General features: G+C 46.8%; 3 protein-coding genes across 6 annotated transcripts; 1 reads left to right on the top strand and 2 right to left on the bottom strand.

Moving 5' to 3' along the window:
* Positions 1-554: 554 nt before the first annotated feature.
* On the bottom strand, positions 555-7,742 carry LOC123140092 (uncharacterized). Of its 2 annotated transcripts, XM_044559821.1 has the most exons (5): positions 7,610-7,742; positions 7,445-7,570; positions 7,085-7,123; positions 6,779-6,928; positions 555-1,366 (listed from the first exon to the last, which is right to left on the bottom strand). In XM_044559821.1, exons 2-5 carry the CDS (start codon positions 7,478-7,480, stop codon positions 1,094-1,096), a joined length of 498 nt encoding a protein of 165 aa, XP_044415756.1. In that variant the 5' UTR covers positions 7,481-7,570; positions 7,610-7,742; the 3' UTR covers positions 555-1,093. The 2 variants fall into 2 exon arrangements, with proteins under 2 accessions (XP_044415756.1, XP_044415755.1); XM_044559820.1 differs by lacking the exons at positions 555-1,366; positions 7,445-7,570; positions 7,610-7,742 and adding an exon at positions 1,376-6,702 and having other exon boundaries at positions 6,779-6,924; positions 7,085-7,327.
* Positions 7,743-7,789: 47 nt separating this feature from the next.
* Positions 7,790-11,500, bottom strand: LOC123140091 (uncharacterized). Its single transcript, XM_044559819.1, has 3 exons — positions 9,984-11,500; positions 9,428-9,867; positions 7,790-9,314 (listed from the first exon to the last, which is right to left on the bottom strand). Exons 1-3 carry the CDS (start codon positions 11,409-11,411, stop codon positions 7,874-7,876), a joined length of 3,309 nt encoding a protein of 1,102 aa, XP_044415754.1. The 5' UTR covers positions 11,412-11,500; the 3' UTR covers positions 7,790-7,873.
* Positions 11,501-15,695: 4,195 nt separating this feature from the next.
* LOC123140090 (protein GRIP) lies at positions 15,696-22,058 on the top strand. 3 transcript variants are annotated; one of them, XM_044559818.1, is made up of 9 exons: positions 15,696-16,010; positions 17,123-17,259; positions 17,383-17,416; positions 17,497-17,563; positions 17,678-17,808; positions 19,075-19,319; positions 19,386-19,496; positions 19,571-19,675; positions 21,772-22,058. In XM_044559818.1, exons 2-8 carry the CDS (start codon positions 17,230-17,232, stop codon positions 19,607-19,609), a joined length of 657 nt encoding a protein of 218 aa, XP_044415753.1. In that variant the 5' UTR covers positions 15,696-16,010; positions 17,123-17,229; the 3' UTR covers positions 19,610-19,675; positions 21,772-22,058. The 3 variants fall into 3 exon arrangements, with proteins under 3 accessions (XP_044415753.1, XP_044415752.1, XP_044415751.1); XM_044559817.1 differs by having other exon boundaries at positions 17,353-17,416; positions 19,102-19,319; XM_044559816.1 differs by having other exon boundaries at positions 17,353-17,416.
* The last annotated feature ends 494 nt before the right edge of the window (positions 22,059-22,552 follow it).

Raw genomic sequence — 22,552 nt, 5'->3', positions numbered from 1 at the left:
TAAGTAGGCGCCAGTATTGAAATATTGTTGAGTGTCATCGTAATCCTCATCCTCATCTATGGCGACGTCACCAGCGACTAATGGAGCCTCTTCCTCACCCCATCCGCTATCATCCAGCACGACAGCCGACACTAATTGGGTAGGTGGGGTGTTGATGTTCATACCTAACTGCGTGCTCGTGGGTGTGCTCTTGGCCGCCTCCGGTCAAGCCTGCAAAGACATGTCTACGACGTGAGACATCCGAAAGGCAACGGAAACGGAAGATTATACATTTATTGAAGACGGTCGGTGTGAAGAATACCATGAGAAATTGGCAAAAGAAATTGACACTGCAGTGCCATTCATGGTACAGACTACAGAACAAGAGCAAGTCGTAAAAAAGAAGCCATGGGAATCCTCAGCTTGTTCTTTTGCCAGTAGCGAATTAGCGATGTATGTTCATGGTACAGACTACGGAAAAAAGAAGGCCCTGAAAAATGGAACACCAAGAAACTCATACTGTAGAAGTGTTATAGAAGGTACAAAACTGAAAACTATTTGCCAGAAAGCCTCCATAGTAAAGAAGAGATTTCATATTTTTGACTGAGTTCAGCAGTAGAAAAGGGAATTGAGTAGCAGAAGCGCACACACACACACACGCGCGCGCATATATAGTAATGTTAATCAACAGAAAGAATATACACATGAAAGAAAACAGAGCTACGGGAAACAGGGAGAGATTAGCAGCCGGAAATATCATTGCAAGTCAGACGATTTCTTCACCAGTGGCATCGACCATTGGCGGCTTGTGCTCCAAATTGACGGACCAATGGCTTGAACTTGCCATGATGATGATGATCCATTCCACCCTCTGCAGTTTGGCTGCCAACGTCACCATGCCCATGTAATACAGTTTGAGGCATCTAATACGGTTTCCTTTTTTTTTCAAACGACCATCAGGGCCAGATTTCATTACCACTGAGATAATGGAATAGTAAGAGAAGTGTCGGCATCCAGAGTTCCAATGCCGCCTACTGAAAACTTCAGACTTTACAGGAAACACCATGTGTAGTGGTAACGGATCAACCCAGGATCCCCAAAACAAGTTTCAGTTTCACCAACAGAAGATGTGAAGTGAAGGGCCATCAAACATCAGTCTTAACTGTTTAACATCCTCCACAGTTTCATCGTCATCGGTGATCCGGAGCATGACATGTGCAACTTCTCTCGCCCCATCAGCATGATGACAAAGAGCGTCTCTTTGAAGCATAGCCGCCCAAGCTTCCAGCCTCTCCCTCCGTGGCATGCAGGTATCCTCTGCATCTCGCGACAGCGAAGCACAAATGGGGGAACCAAAGCCATCATCATCTTCTTGTAGTTTATTACACTGCAGTGCAATACACAGTCACTACGAGTAATAGCAATACAAACAAGCAATTGCAGGACTTCTGCAGGAATTTGCCCCAAAACATTTAGCAGCTGCTTGAAAAAGGCCCGGTACATAACCGAGCGTCGCATCAAAGTATGACCAGGCAGTGGGCATCTTCCACTTGACATACCAAAACATTGGCTAAAGGAGATGATGAACCCAGTGCGAAACATGAGTGCGTTTTCTTTTCTTTTTCCAAAAACAAAACAATGCTAGCCACGCATGCAAAATGGAACCATGGGGACGCTCTGTAAGTAGCAAGCAGTCAAAAGGAAGTTACATACCCTGTACGTACAAGGCATGTATCGCACTGGGTTGAAATTGTCGTTGATGCATACAGTACCTCGTTTATTAGAGCACATCTTGTTCTGTCAGACGAATGACGTTCTTCAGACTAATTTGTTGCACCAACTGTTAATTAGAAACCGTGGGTTGCTCTTTTGACGAACGAGAATGAAAGAAAACCACATCTTTCACGTAGCCATTTTGTGGGTGAGGCACAAACAATAGGAGGAACTGATGAAACTAACCTACTATGACGGGGAACTGAATGAACAATGCACAAAACCTCTGTCTCCCTTGTAAATTAGAGATCCGAATCAGTAAGAAGAATGGTGCTTCGGTAATATATATTCACGGTACAGGATAGAGAAGAAGGAAGGAGGCTCCAAAACACGCGACATTGCACACTCTTTATTGAATTCAGCATCAGAAAGGACGATTGGCACCCAGAATCATCATAGTGAATCAGACGATTTCTTCTACTATGCCATCACTGTCATGGTAACCGGCGGATTGACCGGTGGCTTGTTCCTCGGCGGCACCACCACTTGATCTTGAAGGACCAGCAGCTTCCTCTTGGGCAGTGGCGGCCCTGCTGACACCAGAAGTTGATGGGCCATCCCCATGCCCTCCTCCGTTGCGATGGTGATGGCGATGATGATCCACCCTCTGCAGTTTGTCTGCCAAAGTCTCCATCCCCATGTAGTACAATAGGAGCCAGACATAGGTGAGGTACTCCACGCCTGTGCCCAGACCCTTGGCGTGCAGGTACCCTCTGCATCTAGCGGCAGAGAAGCACAACATCTCCACCCACACGCCTTCAATCACAGTCCACATCTTGTCTTCAGGGAGATCCGATAACACTTTGGAAATTCTCCAAGCGTCGCGGATAATTCCTCCCTGGGGGTGTTGGGTACCTGCACCTCCACCACCCACCTCAGCAATTATCCTCTGTGTAAGCTCTCTTTCCTTGGGAGGTTGCTCGTCTCCCTGGATGATGATGCCCTTCAGTTCCTCCAGTTCTTCATAAGCATCTGTGAAAAGCCTCCTTCTGCTGCCTGCCATTAACATCTCAGGATTCACATACAGCAGGTACGCCATGTAGTTAGACATTTCTCTGCACTGGATAGCCCTCTTGTGACGGCCAGACTTTCGGCACCAAGCATGAGGACATGAATCATGTGTGCACTGCGATCCATGCTGAGAATGAGATGCACCCTTGTATTGTAGTAGCAGAAATCCGTGGCGAGATGCCAGAGAAGAACACTCTCATCGAATGCAGCCTCTAAGCTCCAGCCCAGTTTCTGGTAGCATCCTTGGCATTCAAGAGTATACTGGCCCCTGTTGTCATTGGACTTCCTGTAAGTAGAAACATCTTCTATTTTGTACTTCCACCCATCTTTTACATACTGGAGCACTAACTTTGTAATGCTGAAGGATGAGAAGCAAGACTTCATGCGCCAATGTTGCTGAAGGAAGTCGGTGCATCCCAAGACTTTCACGATACTCGTCATCTTGGGATGCTTCCTGTTGCGGACAAGGAGTCCTATAAGGTTGTATTGGGAAACCATATCATGATAAGGCTTCATTTTTGTTGATAACCATGAAACTCCGCGGACCCTTGGGTTGCTGTTTAGGGAAACGCTGAAAAGCTCCAGGACAGCAGTACAAGAGAGCAAGACATATGTAACATTGACATCGTCTTCACTGTAAGCTTCTCTGTGACTGGTGGAAGAGGGCTATGGCTGCATATGGAAGGTACATAGCTAATTGACGGAGAAGAGCACTGCAAATGTAACCAGGTGAGGATTGAAATATTTTGCTGCGGGAGAACATCTTTTCTTTGGTGTAGAGGAGTTGGAAGGTATCAGAGAGCCAACTGTGCAGCATACGATAGACATACTTTTCATCAACTGCTAAGAAGAGCTGTCGCATCCTGATCCGATCATCCGTACAAGGAGATGTAAGGTCCACAAATAGGTTAAAAGGAGTGCGGTCTACCAGCATATCTGTTGGCCCCCGAATAGGCTCACCGGAGCTGACAAGGCTATTAATGCTAGCTCTATTGAGAGCCCAGGGCTTCTCGAAGCATTTAAGGATACCAGGGATGAAGAGCAATATTGCTGCCTGGAGCAGCCTCCTATCACTGCTTGGAAATGATTTGCAGAAGACGTAGATGGCCACGGTGACCTGAGACAGCGCGGTGAGGATGTGCTGCGTCCACAACTCGTTGTCTTGGATGTTGTAGGCGGTTATGCCATCCTGTCCACCGAGGTGTATCAGGAGAATAGGAGCCCACAACACCTCCAGAACACCGTGTCCATCCTGCTTCTTCTGGCGGTTGAAGAGGGTGGCAAGCCCATAGATTGCAATGGCATCACTGCCAAGGTATGCGAGCCAGATGACAGGTCTAAACCAGGATCTGATAGGGAACTTACGTGCGGTCGAAGCAACCAGAAGGATGTACTGAATCCCCAGGCTAGCAAGGACGAGGATACGCAGCTGCCACTCCTCCCACCATTGCACAGCACCTGAGACACCCATTACAATTAGAGCTCTCTCTCTCTCTCTCTCTCTCTCTCTCTCTCTCTCTCTCTCTCTCTCTCTCTCTCTCTCTCTCCCCCTCCCTACCCCATAAGATTGATAGGTGAAAAGCATATCCTCGTCCAGCTCGGGCACGCACATGCATGCAACCCTGTCTTTTCTTCTTTCTATTTTTTTACTTGCCCTGTACACAATATTTTTCTCCTTCACTTTCCTTCTGGTGGAAGCAAGGCATCACTGGTTCATTGTGCATGTATGCTTACTGTTTTTTACTTTTCCCTTTCTTTCCTTTTTCCTTTTCTTTGTCTGCTGTTGAACATTACCACCCCACCAATCAGTCTCTTGTATTCTGTTTTTTCTTTCCTTCTTTTTTTGTATGGTACCATGCCCGACTGACTAATGAGTTCAGGAGCACCAGACGGACTAATAAGTTTCGAGCAACAACCAGCCAGTTGCTGCCAGGAGGATATGAAGTCACAACGAAATGCCATATATTTGTATGGACATGGGAATATATAAGGATTGGGTGCCTATATAGTGTTCAAACAGTTATTTGCTACAATATTGTACCTTGTTTAATTGAATCGTCAAGTCAGTCAATCAAGCATCTTAACCTTGCCAGACAACTGCTTTTTCTTCCAGCACATTTGTTGCAACCGAAAATTAATTACCATGGTTCGTTTTTTTCACAAATCAGAATTCTACAAAAAAAAGAGAGAAAGCAATCTCCAACTTTTCACATAGCTGGTGGGAGACCCCAAATAGAACAAAATAACATATGATGCGAACTTAGTTTCAGCATATAATCGCATGTTCTTCATGATAAATGACCAATTAACAAAACTGCCTGGCAAATACAAATCATAATTACTGCAATTCATATTTTTGAACACATGAAAATTCTGGAGACTATTTGAATTTGTATTACAATTCCCAGATTCTGAAGTTCGCAAATTTCTCTCTGATATTTGCCCTGATTATTTACTACAATAACCATGATGATAGGGAAGAGGAAATTAGTCAAATTACTGCTGAAGCTGAGTGCAAACTTACTGGAGATGGCCCATAGAACATTGAAACTAATAATGAACTTATGCTACCCCAGTCCATATGGAAGTAAGAAATTCAACTCAACTGCAGAATAAGCCTTCAGATATGTAAGAGATTCTGGATAGGGGAGGTGGGCTTCGACTTCAAGATATAAACCACTATAAGTTACATATAGGTCTTCAGCAAGGTAGAAAGGGGTAGGGAGAAGTAAGGATCCTACTACCTGACTGTATCATGTAGACCAGAAAAAGATGTTTAATTTGAAAACTGGATGGCAGTGAATGCACAGCGAGTTGTGTAGCAAGCAGGCTGAGCCCTACATAAAATGTTTTTTTCATGTGTGAACCTTAGAGCAGTTGAACAAGATAAGCATGGTTCCAAATAATTGCTGGTAAAACTGCACAATTAATTATTTCCATAATGACATTACCATCCAGCCATCCAGGCTGTGCCGACTTACTGAGGCGGGTAGGGTGCCCCCCACCCAGTGCGCGCGGTGCAAGTCACCTCTCCCTCCCTCCCTCCCTCCCCTCTCTCCCTCTCCCCTTCTCCCCCCTCTCTCTCTCTCACACACACACACACTCTCCCTCATAACACCCAGCAAAGGCAGCCACCTGCATGCAGCCTTTTATCTTTTTTTCTTTAGGGGAGGCAAGGCATCAATGATTCGTTGTGCATATGTGCATGCTTTTTTTTTCAGTTTTCTCTTTCTATCTTTTTTTCTTTTTCTTTGTCTGCTGGTGAATATTACCACTCCACCAATCGGTCTCTTGTCCTTCTGTCTTTCTCTGCTTTTTATAGGCACCAGACTAATGCGTTTATAGGCACCAGACTGGACTGATGAGTTTTAATAACAAATGAACAGTTGCCGCCAGGAGGATATGCAGTCACAATGAAACGTCATGTACTTTATATGGGCATGTGAATATATAAAGGATTGATTCAGATAATCAAGCATCTTAACTTTGCCAGAAGACTGCTTTCTTATTCTTAGCACATTAGTTGCAGCCGAAAATTAATTGCCATACTTTGCTCTTTTCACAAATCAACAAGAAAGCAAACTCCAACAAACACGATTTGCCCCGAATATTATCTACTTTGCTCTTTGAAGTATTTGAAAAGTTGGGATATTTTGGTGCTCAAAAATGCTCAACAATTTTCTCTCCGATACCAGGTTGCCCTTTTTTTTTATTTGCCCTGATTATCTACTGCAGTAAGCATGATGATACAGACAGAGGATATTACTGCTGAAGCTGAGTGTAAACTTACGGGAAATGGCCCGTGGAACATTGGAACTGTATTGAACTTATGCATACCCCAGGCCATACTGAAGGAAGAAATTTAACTCGGACTGATGAAATTATGTTGAACAAATACATCTAGCCCTCATGTATATTCAGGATAAAGGGGGAGGTGGGCTTCGAGATAAAAAGCAGAAGTTAGATATAGGTCTTCAGCAGGTTAGTAAGGCTGGGAGAAGGGAGGATTCTATACCTGGTTGCTTTGCCGTAGACCAGAAAGAGATCCAAATTGTCTGAGATTCTTCCGACTTTGGTAGGTCACCAATTTGCCAGTGAATAGCACCTTCAGCGGTTTGTACATCAGGAATGGTTCCAAATAATTGCTGCTAAAAATGGACCCTGCCTTTCCAACGAACAACATAAAAGCTTAGTATATTTTTCCAACAAAAAAACAGAATTCAGAAGTTTAAGAAAAATCTGGAGTGGACCAGTGATAATGTGGCACAAACTGGACCGCATAAGGAAGTTATTGGACCCAGAATTTGAGTGGTTTTTATACCTTGCTCCAGTCCTGCCTTGTATGCAGCCCATTCAAATACTGCAAAAATATAAACCACAATAATTCATTTATGATCTTCAGTACAGCTGCTATTTTTGAGTTATCTCTCTCCAGGCCACGGCTAACAAATCCAGTATGATGTACAGACCATGAATTCAGCTAGGAGCATTTTATGATCTCAAACCTCACAAATAATGATTCCAGAATAAAGGGACCAGGAGGTATGCAATCCCAGCAAAATACCAATGCTACTGTTCTTAGCATTTTGTCAACACCATGTACTTAAATACAGTGTATAAAGCTCGGTTTCTCGGAAATAAGAAATGTATAAGGCTGGAATATGCTGATATGAAGTTGTACCTTGTTTATTAAAGTATCAAGTGGTACATCAAACATCTGCTGACAATGTATATATAAGGCTTGAATGCTCAAGACTGAACACTGAAGACTTACAAATTTGTTGCAAATGGACACTGATTACCACAAGTTGCTCTTTTCACAGATCAACACGAAAGAAAACCTCAACTTTACATAGCCGGTGAAGTAACATAGGATGGAAAGTTGATTTCAACATATAAACAATCCCATATTCTAGATGATGGCCAATGAACAAAACTGCCCCCTCCACTGGAAATTACACTTCTGAATCCGCAGAAAGAATGACGCTCCAGACTTCATGGTACAGAAAAAGAAGCCCCCAGAAAATGGAAAAAACAACAGCTTGCATTGTATACTCTTTACTGTTACATAAGGTACAAAACTGAAGAGTCTTGGCCAGAGAAACCTTCACTATTGCAGCAACGCCTCCAAATATTCATCAACATATGCCAAACATGGCCAATGATCTGTTCTTATCCTGACCAATGTGGAGGCATAGCCTACTTCCATTGAGAAGAGGAGGTGATACCTGGGTGGCAGGAATATCAGAACGCGCACGACACCCATATCCCTCTTGCTTAGATGAGCAAACCTCTGCGCAGCGATCGCAATTTCGTCATCATCAATGTGCTGAAGCTGGAGATTGTTTTCCATGGAGTATGGAACCAATGCATCAGCACCAACAGCAGCATCCGAGTCGCTTTCTTCCCACACGACATTCTCAATGACTCCATTGCCTCTTAGAATGGTGATAAGTGAACGCCCAGCAACACTGACAACAAAGGGAGCCAGGTACCTCTCAAGAGCTCCTATCAGAACCTTTGGAGTCACCTCAAGAAGCTTGACAGACCGGGTTCCACTGATCGCAGCCAACCCTTTCCCTCCGCTCAAAGGGAAGGTCTCACGGCCTGTGTTAGATGAACTGTTACAGGCCTCCCATAGAGCATGAAACAGGTCCTGGTAATACTCAGCTGTAGCATCTTTCGGAGTATCAGGAGGTACGCTGGCCTTCAAAAACATGTCCTCGATGCCAACTGTAATGGGCTGAAGAGAACCACATATGACTTGGCAGTTCTCTGTGTTTGCTGCTATTTCAACGTCAATGAGACCAGGTGATGGCTCTCGGGGCTCCAGTTCTATCATTACTGATGCACGGTAACTTGATTCTTCCTGGTGGCAGTTATCTATGGGGACAATGTCCACACCAGAAGCTGGAGGCTCACCCAAAAGGAAAGGCACATGACATGAAGGAATTTTTCCAAACTGTGCACTGGATGACAAGCTAATTATCACTGCATAAAGGGCAGGCAACTCATCTTCCCCTTCAGAACTTGGAACAGGTGAATCAGATACCCAAGCTGTGTTAAATGGCTCTGAATCAAATCTAAATGTGCAATGTATTTTGACTTTGAGACCGCCAGTTGAGTGCAGGTAGTCAGGAATGCATGAAAAGTGCCTTCTAAGGATTTCCAAAGTTTCAGCCCCCTTTGAATCCATCACACGTAGTGCTTCTTGTGTATAGCCAATTCTCTCGATGGTAGGTTGTGGTGGCTTTTCTTGCTCTGGAGGAGTCACACTCACATCCTGTATACTTAGGATGTGACTAGACGCTCTGCTCTGGACACTGAAATTAGGCAACGTGAGGGCCCATGACTGCTTCACAACCAGAGGCACAACTCTTTCAAGATGAATGTATGATGCCAAAGCAGGCATGCTGCTAGGATCTTGAGCAGGCCGTTCTGATGGGTCATCAAACATGGAACCCGGATGCGAGGGTGTGGGTTGCTCTCCAATCCCCATGAGATTCCTCAGTTTTTTGCCAGGAATGCAAGACAACATCCGCAAACATATCCTGGACGAATCATTTCAAGCAGTGAGAAGGCAATAGGGAAACAGATAACACAAGCAAAGCTATGCCAGAATTATGTGTGCCTGATTTAAAGGAAAAAAAAAAGATGAAGATACCTTGCATGGTCCCGGATCTCTAGGTCTGGAAATGACTCGATGGTGCGCACGAGTAAGTGGGTGAGGGGAAGGAATATATGAGAGCTGTGATGGTGCTTCAGCATGATACGACAAATGCCCACAACCTTGCTGCCCTGAGACCAGGACTTCAGTTCTGTGTCCGGGTCATGCTTCTTGGCAAGAGAAATCATCTGCTTGGTGAGCAATTCAATTAGGCGGAGCTGAGGGACTGCCTCATTCTGTGCAATCTTCTCAAAAAGAGGGTAGTAAGATGCGAGCTGGTAGCCTGGTTCAAGCCTCGGAAGCAGACACTCGTCAACAGTTCGGAGCAACTGTTCCCCCACCCACCGATGTGTGGTGCATGCTAGCAGGCGGTTGATGAAATCAGCAATCACTGGGACTAAACTCTGATGTTCTGATGCCATATCAACAAACATAGCCTGCATAAAGATGACACACAAACTTAGGATTCACTAAATTCCAATGCAGTAGGATGGAATGAGGGTCCTTGCAAGTTGATGAGTGTGCCTATCATTAGATTTCTCCATAATTCTACCTGGAAATGGTGGAAGGTAGTTGAATTCAGGAGCTCACCAGCTCCGGAGCAACCCTTGTCATTGGTGCTGTGAGGAGCAGCCCCAACCAAGACCCTGTGCAGCGCTCGGAACGCGACACCTGTCTCGGTACTCCATGCTGGCAGCCAACTGAAGGCCGAAACACAGACTAAGCCATCATCGATGAGCTCAGTTGTCTGCTGACCATAACTGCCTCCTTCAACCTTATCACTGTCGACGGTAGCAGCAACAAACCCAAGGCAATCAAGCTTTTTGGCCTTGAGAGCCAGGGGGTCGAACATGCCAGGATAGAACCATTTGGCAAGGCCAGGCACTGAATCTCTGAACCTCCCGGACCCAAGCAGCCAATGCAAGGCCAGCAATCGCACTGGCAGTGGCCGGTGCGCCTCGCAGGCAGCCGAAGCCAGGCGGCGTGCCATCTTGTGCTCATCCTCGGCCCCAAACGCATCAGGGAACTTCGCGAACAGCGTGAGCACCGAGTGCAGCAGCATCGGGCTCGACGAATACGCCATCCCACTGAACTGCACTTTGACATGTGCCGCGATGGCCGGCGCCCACTCCAGCACCGCCGTCGCCACCTCCGCAACGATGGCGGTGACCTCCATTGCCGCCGCGGGCGTCAGCACCTGCGGCCTCTCCATGACCAGCGCGAGCACCTTCCTGATCTCCCTCACGTTCTGCTCCGACGGTGGCAGGGGAGCGGGCGGCTGCAGCGGCGAGGAGAGGAGGTGCGCGGGCACCAAGAACGGGACGGGCGGGCCGGAGACCGCCAGGATGGAGGCGCTGGATCCGAGCCTGCCGAGGCGGACGGCGCCGCGCGCGGCGGAGGCGAGCAGGAGGATGTAGGACTGGGCCGCGGGGGAGCGCTCGGCGGAGGCGAGCGCGTAGGCGTGGCCGAGCACGTCGGCGAGGAGTCCCGGGAGGGCCTCGTCCAGCGCCCTGAGCGCGTCGCAGGCGAGGGCGCGCGCGGCGCGGTCGGTGGCGTGGTTGGGGCGGTTGGCGGCGGCGAGGAGCGCGCCGACGAGGCCCGCGAGCGGCGGGGCCTCCCCCTCGGGGTCGGCCAGCGGGGCGGAGAGCGCGGACGCGAAGGCGGAGGCGGCGGTGGCGACGAGGTGGTCGCGGAGCGGGTGGTCGGCGGGGAAGGCGGGGAGGGCGGCGAGGAGGAGCGGGAGTTGCCGCGCGGGGGCGGCGGGAGGGAGCAGGTGGTCGTCCACGAAGGCGAGCAGCAGCGGCTTGAGGTGGGAGGGGAGGTCGCGGCGGGGGAGGGAGGAGAGCGCCAGGTCGAGCAGCGGGAGGTGGAGCCACCGGTCGCGGCGGGGTGGGGGGGAGGAGAAGTCGTCGAGGAGGTGCTCCCACTCCTGCGCGGTGAGGGTCGGCTGCTGCGGCGGCGGGGAAGGCCGCGGCTCCATCGCCGGCGACGAGGACCGGCGAGGGGGGAGACGGAGACCAGATGCGGTGGTGGTTGTCAGAGGAGGATGCGAGTGTGGATGTGGGCTTTGGTTGGGTCGTCGGGGGTAGGTGGTGTGGAGTGTGCCGTTTTCAGTTGGGCTCAAACCTCAATACTGACTAGGCTAGTGGGCTGGGCTATTAACTTCCTCGCCCGCATTTTTCGGGCTACATGGAAAAACATCCCCTCAAAGGAAAAAAATAAATTAAGAAAAATAGTGTAGATAGTACTAGTAGGGAGCACACAAAAATTTCCACGCAAATCCAAGCCGGAGGACTTCTTATTCCTCTATATCTTCACAAAATATTCCGGATCACCGATTACCAATTTAGGGCGCATTGACTCTCGGATTCCTCCAAACAACTGGAGTCAACAATATTATTCCTAATACTAATATCACATGTTATATAAATCCTCAAACAATTAGTGCCAGGAAAATGCGAGCACCACTACTAAGGAAAGGCTTATAGGTGGGCTCAAACTAGAGGCATGCGGAGCAATGTACTTCCTCCGGTCCTTTTTACTCTGCACATTGGATTTGCCGAAAGTCAAACTTAACTAAGTTTGACCAAATTTATATTAAAAATTATTAGCATCTATAATATCTAATAAATATAATATGAAAATATATTCCGAGATGAATCTAATGATATTGGTGTTGTTATGTAAATGTTAATAATTTTTTATATAAACTTGGTCAAAGTTGGATTAGATTGACTTCGGACAAACCTAATATGCAGAGTAAAAAGGACCGGAGGGAGTACCCGCCACGGCTATTTTGAAAAAGTTCGAGTGCTAAGTAGAGAAAAAAAAAGTCAGCCACTGGCCAAATGCTCAGCGGATTCGCCACACCTATGTTTTCACAGAAATTACCCGTGAGATGGAAACAACAGTGCGGGTGGGCCACGGTGCCCACGCGCGCCGCTCCATGGTCCGATAAGGAAGGACTACTCACTCGTTTGCCAGAGCGTCTTTCCTGCTTCGGTAGTCGTGGTTGACCAGCCCACCGTTGACCCGCTAAACGTTGCCTTTCTGATAAAAACATAATTTTAAAAATAGCAGGAACTAAAAAATGTTCACAGAAAAAATCATCAATTTGAAAAAGTGTTTATCATGTTCAAAAAAGTTTACAGACTTAAAAGACTTCATTTGTTCTGAAAAAAAATTCATCAATTTTGAAAAAGGAACGTAAATCTGAATAAATTTCTTCATCTTCAATTTTGAAACACCATTCATCCATTTTGAAAGAAGTTGATCACATTATAAAAATGTCCATTGATTTAGAAAACGAGTTCCTCGATTTTTTTAAAGTATTCATCGAATTTGAAAATTGTTTGTGCGTTTTAAAAAAGGAAAATTTTAAAATATATATATAAGTAATAAAAAATATTTAAAAAGGAAAAGGGAAAAGAAAAAATACACAAAATCAGTCTAGGGAAAAATCATATAGATGGGATAAAAATAGTGATAGATTAGATAAATAGATCGTGAACAAGTGCAAAATTAAAGATGCAAATAAAAAAGGGCAGCAATGTATTTTCACTGCTGTTGCTGCACCTGAATCTGCAATGGGCCAAGGAGGGGGAGTGCCCTGTCTGCCTCTGCTTCTTCTCAGGTGCTCTTCACAAGGAAATTTCTTCACCTCCTCTCACTTTCTGCTGTTGCTAGGAGTAATATTATGTCAGGTTTTCTGACTGCTAGAATAGAATGATATGGTTTGGACTCATCACCAGCCAAGTTGGTCTCCATCTATGCTTGCTTGTCCCACCTCCATCTTCCCAGATTTTTCTTACACTCTGTTTCAAATGCAGTGTGCACCTTGTTTCAAATATTGTCAGGTCAAGTCAAGCTGAACCTCAATGGAAAAGTCCTACCATACAATGCCCAATGCCATAAATTGTTTGTCTGAAGTTGTCGATTTGTCAGATTACTTGTGCTATCCATGAAGATGCAAAGAACATGCTCTGGACGCCAAAGTCCAAAGTTTATTTTAACTGAACAGAAGAAAGAGAAAAAAATATTTTTATTGCTGTGACATGGGATATGAGGAGCGCGTAGGGCTGCAAGAAAAGCTGGAGGCCCGTGAGCCAATTGAGATCGACTCGTTTTTTGGCTCGACTCGAAAAGAAATGAGCTGAGTATGAGCCCTAGGCGCGCGGAGTTGGCCTGGGAGTTCACGCTCATCAACCGGTGCAAGACAGACGTACGGCTAGCGGTGACACCGGGCGAGAGCTTTGGGCTTCGGCGGCCCCCGAGACCAAGGGGCCCCTTGCCCGGGTATGCGTCAGTACCATCCTTATCACAAATCCCAACCATTGAGAAGGTGTCGTCACTATCCCTGTCGAGGGCAAAATTGAAGGTGAAATTATGAAGGATGTTCCAATTATCTACTAAACTCCCCCTCTGCAAACTACGATCCTTCGTTGGAAATAGTTCAGTTCTAAAGAGAGCACATGTCAATCTTTTTAAACCATCTCAAATTTTTACCATGACATCATGAGGTCATACCATGACACCATGCCAAGTATCAGGGTTTTTAGACTTTATCTTCATTTTCTAGAATTAGGGAAACCATAAACTCCGTGTTTGCGGTTGACCGTTCGCCAAAATGTTATTTGAAAGTTCCCTCGTTTTCAGACTTCATCTTCATTTTCTAGAATTAGGGGAACAATAAACTCCGCGTTTGCGGTTGTCCGTTTGCCAAAATGTTATTCGAAAGTTCCCTCATTTTCAGACTTCATCTTCATTTTCTAGATTTAGGGGAACAATAAACTCCGCTTTTGCGGTTGTCTGTTCGCCAAAAAGTTATTTGAAAGTTCCCTCTATTCCTTGCATATGGCATGTACATGTGCACAAGACCCTACGTATGAATTTTCAAGTCACTTGTCTCCACTAGTTCGTGTACTGGCAGTGCAAAATTGAATTATTTCAGCTAAATGCCATATAAATGCACTAAATGACTTAATTGTACCAAATCGGGCCCCAAAAATGCCAAATTTGAATATGAAGGATTATATTGTGTGTGAAGAGCATATAAAAAATTCAAGTTGATGCGACGAAATGTTCCAAATATCAAACTTGACAAACGCCCTCTCCAAATCACGATCCCTCGTCTGAGATGGTTTGGTGTCTAGAGAGAGAGAGAGAGAGTACATGGCAATCTTTTCCAAACCATCTCAAATTTTTACCATGGCATTATCAGGTCATATCATGACACCATGACAAGTATCTGGTTTTCAGACTTCATTTTCATTAACTTGTAAAACCATGTACTACATCGGTAAAATCAAATGATCCAGCATAACACATGCATATATAATTCACACAAAAAAGATACCGAGTTTCCGAAACAAGAACGATCCGGAAGAAACTCACAAAACCAATCAAGCCAGTAACTCATAAAGCCACCGGTGTTGCGTGCCGAGAGGGCCAGGCAACGTCGCCCACGCTACTACGGAGGCGAAGGGGGACCGCGTCCCTGATCTAGATGCAAGCGGCCCAATGCGATGCGGAGAGCAACCACATCGACATCGCTCTTGTTGCTGCCAGAGCCAGAGCTGCTGCGGTCGTCTGCCATGGATCAGATATGAAGAGAAAGCGGTGGATTGGGAAGCGGAGTGGATGGAGTGGAGTGGACTGAGCGAGCTGTGGTCTAGGGTTCATCAAAGGGGTTATTTGTTGGGTCAGTGATGGGTCGGGCTGAAGTGGCGGATGCACCCGGGCTGCCTCATATCCGTCCTATATTTGTGCTAGATACGAGGGATGCCGGACGGCCCAGAAGGTTTTAGTTCCTTGCTTTCCTTTTTTGATTTTTAAAGTCGTCGGGATTACTTCTCCGTCCGGAAATACTTGTCCATGGTATAGCCGGCCAAACGGGCCGTGCTAACTGGGTCGGCCCGATAGCACGTAGGAACGGCACGACCCGGGCTAAACGGGCCAAGCCCGGTACGCAGCACGCCATGGGCCATGCCTGGGCCTGGAGGCTGGGCACACGAGCCGGCATGGCCCATTTTTTCCAGAATTTTTTATATATATATGATCTAAATTACAGCCCGGTATGCCGGCCCGTTTAATAATCAGGCCGTGCCTGGGCCAAGGAACGATGCCCGTGGGCCGGCCCGACTATTAAACGTGCCACCGCGGGCAGTGCTGGGCCGGCCGTTTGGCCATGGGGCCGGGATCACCTACTTGCCTCTCGATGCTAAAAAAAACCTACCTGCCTCTCGTTGTCTCAAAAAAAAAAACCTGCCTCTCTGGAAAAAAAATTGCTCCACTCTCTTTGGGAATTGGAATTGGAATTCAAGCGAGCGACCGGAGAGAGAGGCGAGCGCCGCTTCCTCCCCCAGCCCACCACCGGAGCCCTTCCCGAGCGCGAGACCTAGGGTCCAAGCCGCCGCCGCCGCCACCGCCGGCCCTCCGCCGCGGCGTGCCCAGCCAGCCGACCCTCTCGCTGCCCCGCCGCCGGCGCAGCAGCGCCTCCCTCCCTGTCCCTGGAGCAGCCGCCCCCGCCCAGCAACGCTGCCGCCCGGAGCTTCGCCGCCGACCGGTCCACAGGCAGCAGGTAGCCACCGCTCCTCCCTCCCTCCTAACCCCCTCTTCCCTCACCCCCCCTGCTCCTTCCTCTTGCATCCTCTGCCCGCTCAAAATTCCCCCCCTGATTTCTGCATTGGATGAGCGCCTGCCGTAGATCTGACATATATTGTTGTGAGAAGATGACGATGGTTATCTCTTGATGAGCTAGTACTCGCCGCATGAGTTTTCCCGTGCGTGCTCAAGTCCACCACATGTGAAAGGATTTTTGCTTGGTAGGTGTTTGTGGTAATGCCTGCAAGGGCAGATGCTTACCAATTGTATGTAGTTTGGATCTTCTTCAGATGCGCAAATGTTTTGGTTTCAACATGTTATCAGTAGTGAACACATGCAATGGCTTACGATGATATATGAAAAGGGAGAACATCAAGTTCTTTTTTATCTGACATATATTGTGAGAACACCATGATGATTATCTCCTGATGAGTACTCGCCGCATGAGTTTTCCTGTGCGTGCTCAAGTCTCCTACCCGTGAAAGGATTTTTGCTTGGTAGGTGTTTGTGGTAATGCCTGCAAGGGCAGATGCTTACCAGTTGTATGTAGTTTGGATCTTCTTCACATGCGCAAATGTTTTGGTTTAAACATGTTAGCAGCAGCGAAACCCGCAATGGCCGACGATGCTATATGAAAAGGGAAAACATCGAGTTATTTTTTAATCTGCACAGCCTTGACCTGAAACCAAAGCTTAGTAGCAGCACTAAACATGCAGTTTGAGAGAGCGGGAGCTTTGTCTTGGTTATACTGGCCGAAATTGATTGCTTAAAAAACACTTAACACATCAGTACTACTAACTAGTGGTGTTGTTGGCATGATGGATGCCCCAGATCTCGTTTATGATTGGGAATATAGTGGTGCTGTTGCGCTGTGTTGTTGATTTTAACAGTCAGACCTGAACTGTCAGTACCGTTTAAAGTGATTGCTTCTCCTTTTGCATGTTTGTTGGTTGATCTTCAGGTTCCACCTTCCGTGTTACGCCAGGATAGATGTACGGCTAGCTAATGATTTCATTTTCTGCTCCACATTCATTCCTACACTTGCTAAAAGTCTAATTCTACCCCTTTTGAACTTGGGAGTTGGAACAGGGCATCAGCATTGTCAATTGGAGAGGCCTGGAGCTGCTTCGGCACCCACAGCAAAGTAAACAAGAAGGCGTCAGTTCTTGAAGCTTGCAGAACCCTCGCCCACGCGGATGGAGAACCGAAAGAACACTGGCCTCAGGGTACTGCCACCTAACCCCGTCCTCACTTCTGTACTCTCCACTCTTTGTCTCATTTTTTCTCCCCTTTTGCGCTACTGCGTTGTTGCACACAAGACAAAGCTTCCAAACGATGGGATGGTGCAGGAGCAGGAGCCTGCTATCAAGGTGATGTACCAAGGTAAAGCTGAGCGAATTCTGTCCTTCTCGGTCGGAGATGGGTGCTTTTTTATGAAACGTTTTGTGATTTAAATGATGCAGCCCTGAAGGAGATAGAAAGTGAGCTCCAGAACCTCCGGGACGACAACAACCAGCTCCATGATGAGCTGTAAGATCTAATGCTTGCGTCGTGCTTGCTGATCTGGGCTCGCTTTTATTTTTGGGGACTGACGGCTGAGACACTGATTCCTCTTCTTTTTCTTGTTTGATTCTTTTATGCCAGCCTTGGGAAAGACCGACAGCTTGCGGAGACACGGACACTTCTAGTTGACAGGGAGCACAAGCTTTCGAACACCCAGGCACTTCTCGTTGACAGGGAGCAGCAGCTTGCGGCCCAGACACTTGTTGTTGACAGTGAGTTTCCTTGTCTAAATTTTGAGTTGCACTCCCTTTACCATTTGGTCCAAGTTGATGCTTGGAATTTTAGAGAATGGAGATCGGTTGTGTGTCAGCATAAAACATGCATTTACGCCTCCTCAACGACCAACGGTTAACAGCGGTTCTGTGGAGCGGTTTTGCGAGAATAGCTCTGTTTGTAAAGCGTCCCTAAAGCGTCGCTTAAGCGACGCTTAAGCGTTAGAGCGCCCTCCAGGCTCAAAGCGTCCAACTCGCTTTAGACATGTGTCTAAGGCGTCCGCCTTAGACACTAAAGCGTCCGAAGCGCCTGCTTAGGCGTCCTGATTGGCGCTTTAAGGCAGAGAGGACGCCTTAGACTTGCTAGGCAGGGGAACAGAGATTCCTAGCAGGGAAAAAGGGCTGGGCGGGAAAACTGGGCTCACATGTGAAATAGTTACAGGAGGGAAAAGAAAGAGAGAGAACCAAAACCAGAGCATGCAAATATCCAGGCTTTCAGCTCTTTCCTCTCTCCTCTGGCAGCAGCTTCCTCAGATCTGCACTAGCCTTTTATGCTCTGTTGTGTGTTATGCTATGCACAGCTCCTCTGCTGTTAGGTGCTACTGCCTCTCTTATAGCAGTTGGCTAGTTGCTTACTGCTTAGTGGATGGATCAGAATATATGTGCTCACTGGTGGATTAGAATCAACATATATATGTCTCACTAAATGGTGCTCTATTATACTGCCCATCAGGTTCAGAGTCTGTCTAAAGCGTCACCTCATTTTACGCTTTATCGCTTAAGCAGTGAGGCGCCCCCTGATGGATAAGTCTGTGTACTAGGGTCTTTGTGGGGCCGCAGCACATGGTCCTTGTGGCAGTTAGGATAGAGTTCCTGACCATCAAGGACTGGCAGTTAGGATAGCATCTCAGACTAGCTTCATAGACTAGCATCTTAGACTGGCATCTTAGCAGCATCTTAGCATATGCTTGGCTGGCTAGCAGCCTATAAGTATGTATCCCCAACCCCTCAGGTTGGGATGGCTATTGTGTGAGAAATAAACTAATGAAAATCGTCCCAACTCTCCTAGTGTCATCCACAACTACCAATGCTCAGGCTGAAAGGTCTAACAAGTGGTATCAGAGCCAGGTTATCTTGCACCCTGAGCATTTCCTGTGAGCAGCCCAAGTCGGTGGCAGTAGCTGCTTCGTCTGCCTCTGGTTACCCCCCTCCCTTTGGACTGTCGAGCAGCAGTTCGTCTTTAACAGCCTTCTCTTCACGCAACAGCCACCCTACATCGAGCCATGTCTGCAGGTCGCTCTCAGCACACGGCCACCTCGAGCATACGGCGCCGGCAGGAGGCCGAGCGCGCCGTGGCAGAGGAGCGTGAGCGAGCAGCTGCAGCAGCAAGGGCGTCGAGGCTGGCTGCAGCGGAGCTGGCAGCAGCCAGAGCGGAGGTAGAAGCAGCCAGGGCGGAGGTAGAAGCAGCAACAGCAGCAGCAGATTGCAGGGAGGAACTACAAACCTTCAAGGTTTTCTCTCGCTCGGGGTCTCAAGTGATGCATTTTTTCTTTTTCTTATCAGCTGTGAATGTGCAGGGCATCGGAGAGAAGAGAGCAAGAATGATACTGGAACTTCGCGAGCTGTCCCCAGAGGTCTTTGCATCAGTCAAGAATGTCCTAGATTCTATTGAAATGAAGAAGCCAGAGGTACTGATAGAGTGCTCACTGTCTATATATGTGATGGCTAGTTTGTGGTTTTGAAGTCGCTGTGTTTTTGGCAGGTGTCCAATATGATGTGGGACATGATGGTCGGGCCCTAGTCGGAATGGTGAAGAAGACTGTAATCATCCATCAATCAGCTTAATATTCCATCCAATTTTAGCATGGTACTTCTTCTTGCCCTGCACTTGACTTACAGCTAGCTATTCTACTCCCTCTGTACCTAAATACTTGTATCTAGTTACAGAGGGAGTAGTAATTTACCCCCTTGAGATGGGCAAATGCATGCAAATTTATATGTTGAGATTCTGTTTGAAATAAATTGCATGTGTTACTGTCTTTGTATGCCTTGGATTCCTTCCACATGAGGTTCATTCTTGCTTGATGTTCCATTTGGGATTCTGCAGCTTGTTTTTCTGTCAACAATCATTCCCTCGGCGGATAATGAGTGCTCGCTCATATATTTAGGCCTCGTTTGGTTGCGGTGGATCCCGGGGGGGGGGGGGGGGCCTTCCAATTCCCCGTGTGGGAAAACCACGGGTTGAACTGGCCCCCGGTGAGCCCATGACGCTATTTGCTCGCACACGACCCCTGTCCTTTCCCCGGGCCTTCCCCGGGAGAGACTTCCACGCATCAACAGGTCGGGGAGGAAACCCTCGAGCTCGAGAGGCGACCGACTGGATCCACGCCTCCACCCCTCCCAAGATTCTCCCTCGGACGACCGGCGGCGACGCCGCGAAGGGATGCGCCTCCACGCTCGTGCCCTCCAGCGACATCGACGGCCCCAGCTGTCGTCGTCCTCCATCCTCCGAGCTCAACTCAGTCACGAAGCTCTTCTTCCCTAGGGCGACGCCGGCGGCGACATCGACAGCGTGGCATTCCTCCTCCTACTGCAACCAAGGCTATCCCCATTCTCCTTCCCCCCTCGTCTCTAGTTTGCTTCTCCGTGTTGATGCCTTCCTCCCTTCGCCATGTGCAGTCTTACTGCTCCAGATCCACAGGCAACCTCTGGCTCGGCTTTCTTGTTGCATCTGCAGTGACTTTGGCAGTTGTAGATCAGTAGAGGTAGGTGTCTCTCGATTAGATCAAACACTTCAACCGGGACCAGGCCATCTCAATTTGTTATGTCGGGCTTATGATGTATAGATTCTAACATTCTTTGGCCCGTTGGACTTTTGACGGGAGATAAAAGCTCCCACTCTTGCATTATTTATTTATATATTTTTGAGAATCTGTTGGCATTCTTCTCAAATATCGTACTTTTACAAAATATATAAATTCGTATACATGTGGTCTCTTCTAACAAAGTTAACAGAGAAAATACAACGATATTCTACATGATGTTGACAATGTATAATATACTTCGCAATTTAACATCAGTTTTAAGCCGAAGAAAATTACTTCAGGTTTCGTGGTGGTCTAAATATTGCGGCTAGTGTGCTCATATGCTGAACTTAATACGCAGTTTAATCCTTCGATTCATATATCTAGCTATGCTTAGTCTCAGATTTGGGTTCCTGAACAATCTTGTGATGTTATGTACCAGATCTTGAAAGCAAACTTTCTAATTTATTTACTTTGCCCCATTCTTGCCAAGTTACTGCCTCTTAAATCGGCTACATGTCTAGTGTGTTTGTGCTAAACTAGATACATGCCTATTGCCTCCGTGTATATACAGTCATGCAAAGAATATGATGTGGTCTGAAAAATAACACATGGAAGGGGCTAGCCTTGCCCTAATTTTAACTCTGAATCTTTAGGATAACCTGAAAGACGTGGCGCACGCGTCTGGGCGCGTCCGGGTGTCCCCATATCCGCCCCGGCAGCAGCGTGCCCGTCTCCCTGTACCTCTGGCAGACCTCGGCCTTGACTTATGCACATATATTAAACGTGCGGTCTATACGGATAGACGCGAGCAGGATGGGGTCGTGCGTTGGAGTTGGCCTCATCCATTATCTGTGTCCACTTTACACTTTTCTCATAATAAATTGGACTAGTGTCTATACAATTGAAGCTATAAGGATTGTTTCAAATTTGTTTTCAGTTTAACATTCTTTTCTTGCCAAATGATACCTTTGATGCAGTGTGCATCCAGCAATCAAAGAGAAAAAAAAATATTCATAAGAACATAAATCAGCGTCTGCTTACTATGTTTATATCTAGTCCTTTCGGAAACATACATGTAAGTAAAAAAATATGTGCTTATATCTAGTTTCAAATTTTATATTGTATAGCAACTACATTGTTCGTTTCTGATTTGCAGGTTTCCTAAAGCTAGCAAATGAAAATGGTTAAAGAAGTTAATGGTGGAGGCTTCAGACTCTTCCAACAGCTAAACATTTTGACATGGGGCAGTCACATTAGGCATCTTTTTAATGAACTGAGTGTTAATTATTGCTTGATATCTAACTGTAGTTAGTATTTGTGATGGTAAGACCATGATTAACACATTAATATCCTTGGTGCAGTGTTACTCGTGCGAATTTGACATGTATAGCTTATGGTCAACGTGTATGATTGGGTTGAATTATTTTACTGTCGTGCTGATTATGTGTATATTTCATGTTTCCTACTTTTCTTTGAAATTCCTGAATTATTCTCAATTTTCTCAAGAAATTTGTGTCATTCCTGAATTGTCTGGATTTTTAAGGAAATATATGTGCATTTTAATTAATTTTGAACTGAAATGATGCTTGTGTAAAAAGAACCAGGGTTTGTTTACATGTTTTTTGGACATTCTAATTTTTCCCAAGAAATTTGCCAATTTTCTGAAATTTTCCTGCACATATTCCCCTCCCCCACCTCGTCACCAAACTCACATGGTGATCTCCCCGTGGTGGGAGGGGATTAGAGTCCTGGGATAATCTCCACTTTCAACCAAACGAGGGGATTATTTCTTTACAGAGGGAGTATTTGTCTGTTTTTGGAGCTCTCCTGCTTGCTTGCTGGTTGTGAAGCAGGCATGATCAAGCATAGCTTCTTTGGACACTCAAAAGTTTGTTGTTGTTGTTGTTTCGGAGATCGATGGGTCGGTTCATCGTTCG

Source organism: Triticum aestivum, chromosome 6B (genome assembly GCF_018294505.1).
Source record: "Triticum aestivum cultivar Chinese Spring chromosome 6B, IWGSC CS RefSeq v2.1, whole genome shotgun sequence".
Taxonomy (NCBI): Eukaryota; Viridiplantae; Streptophyta; class Magnoliopsida; order Poales; family Poaceae; genus Triticum; species Triticum aestivum.
This window is presented reverse-complemented; position numbering and strand designations above follow the sequence as displayed.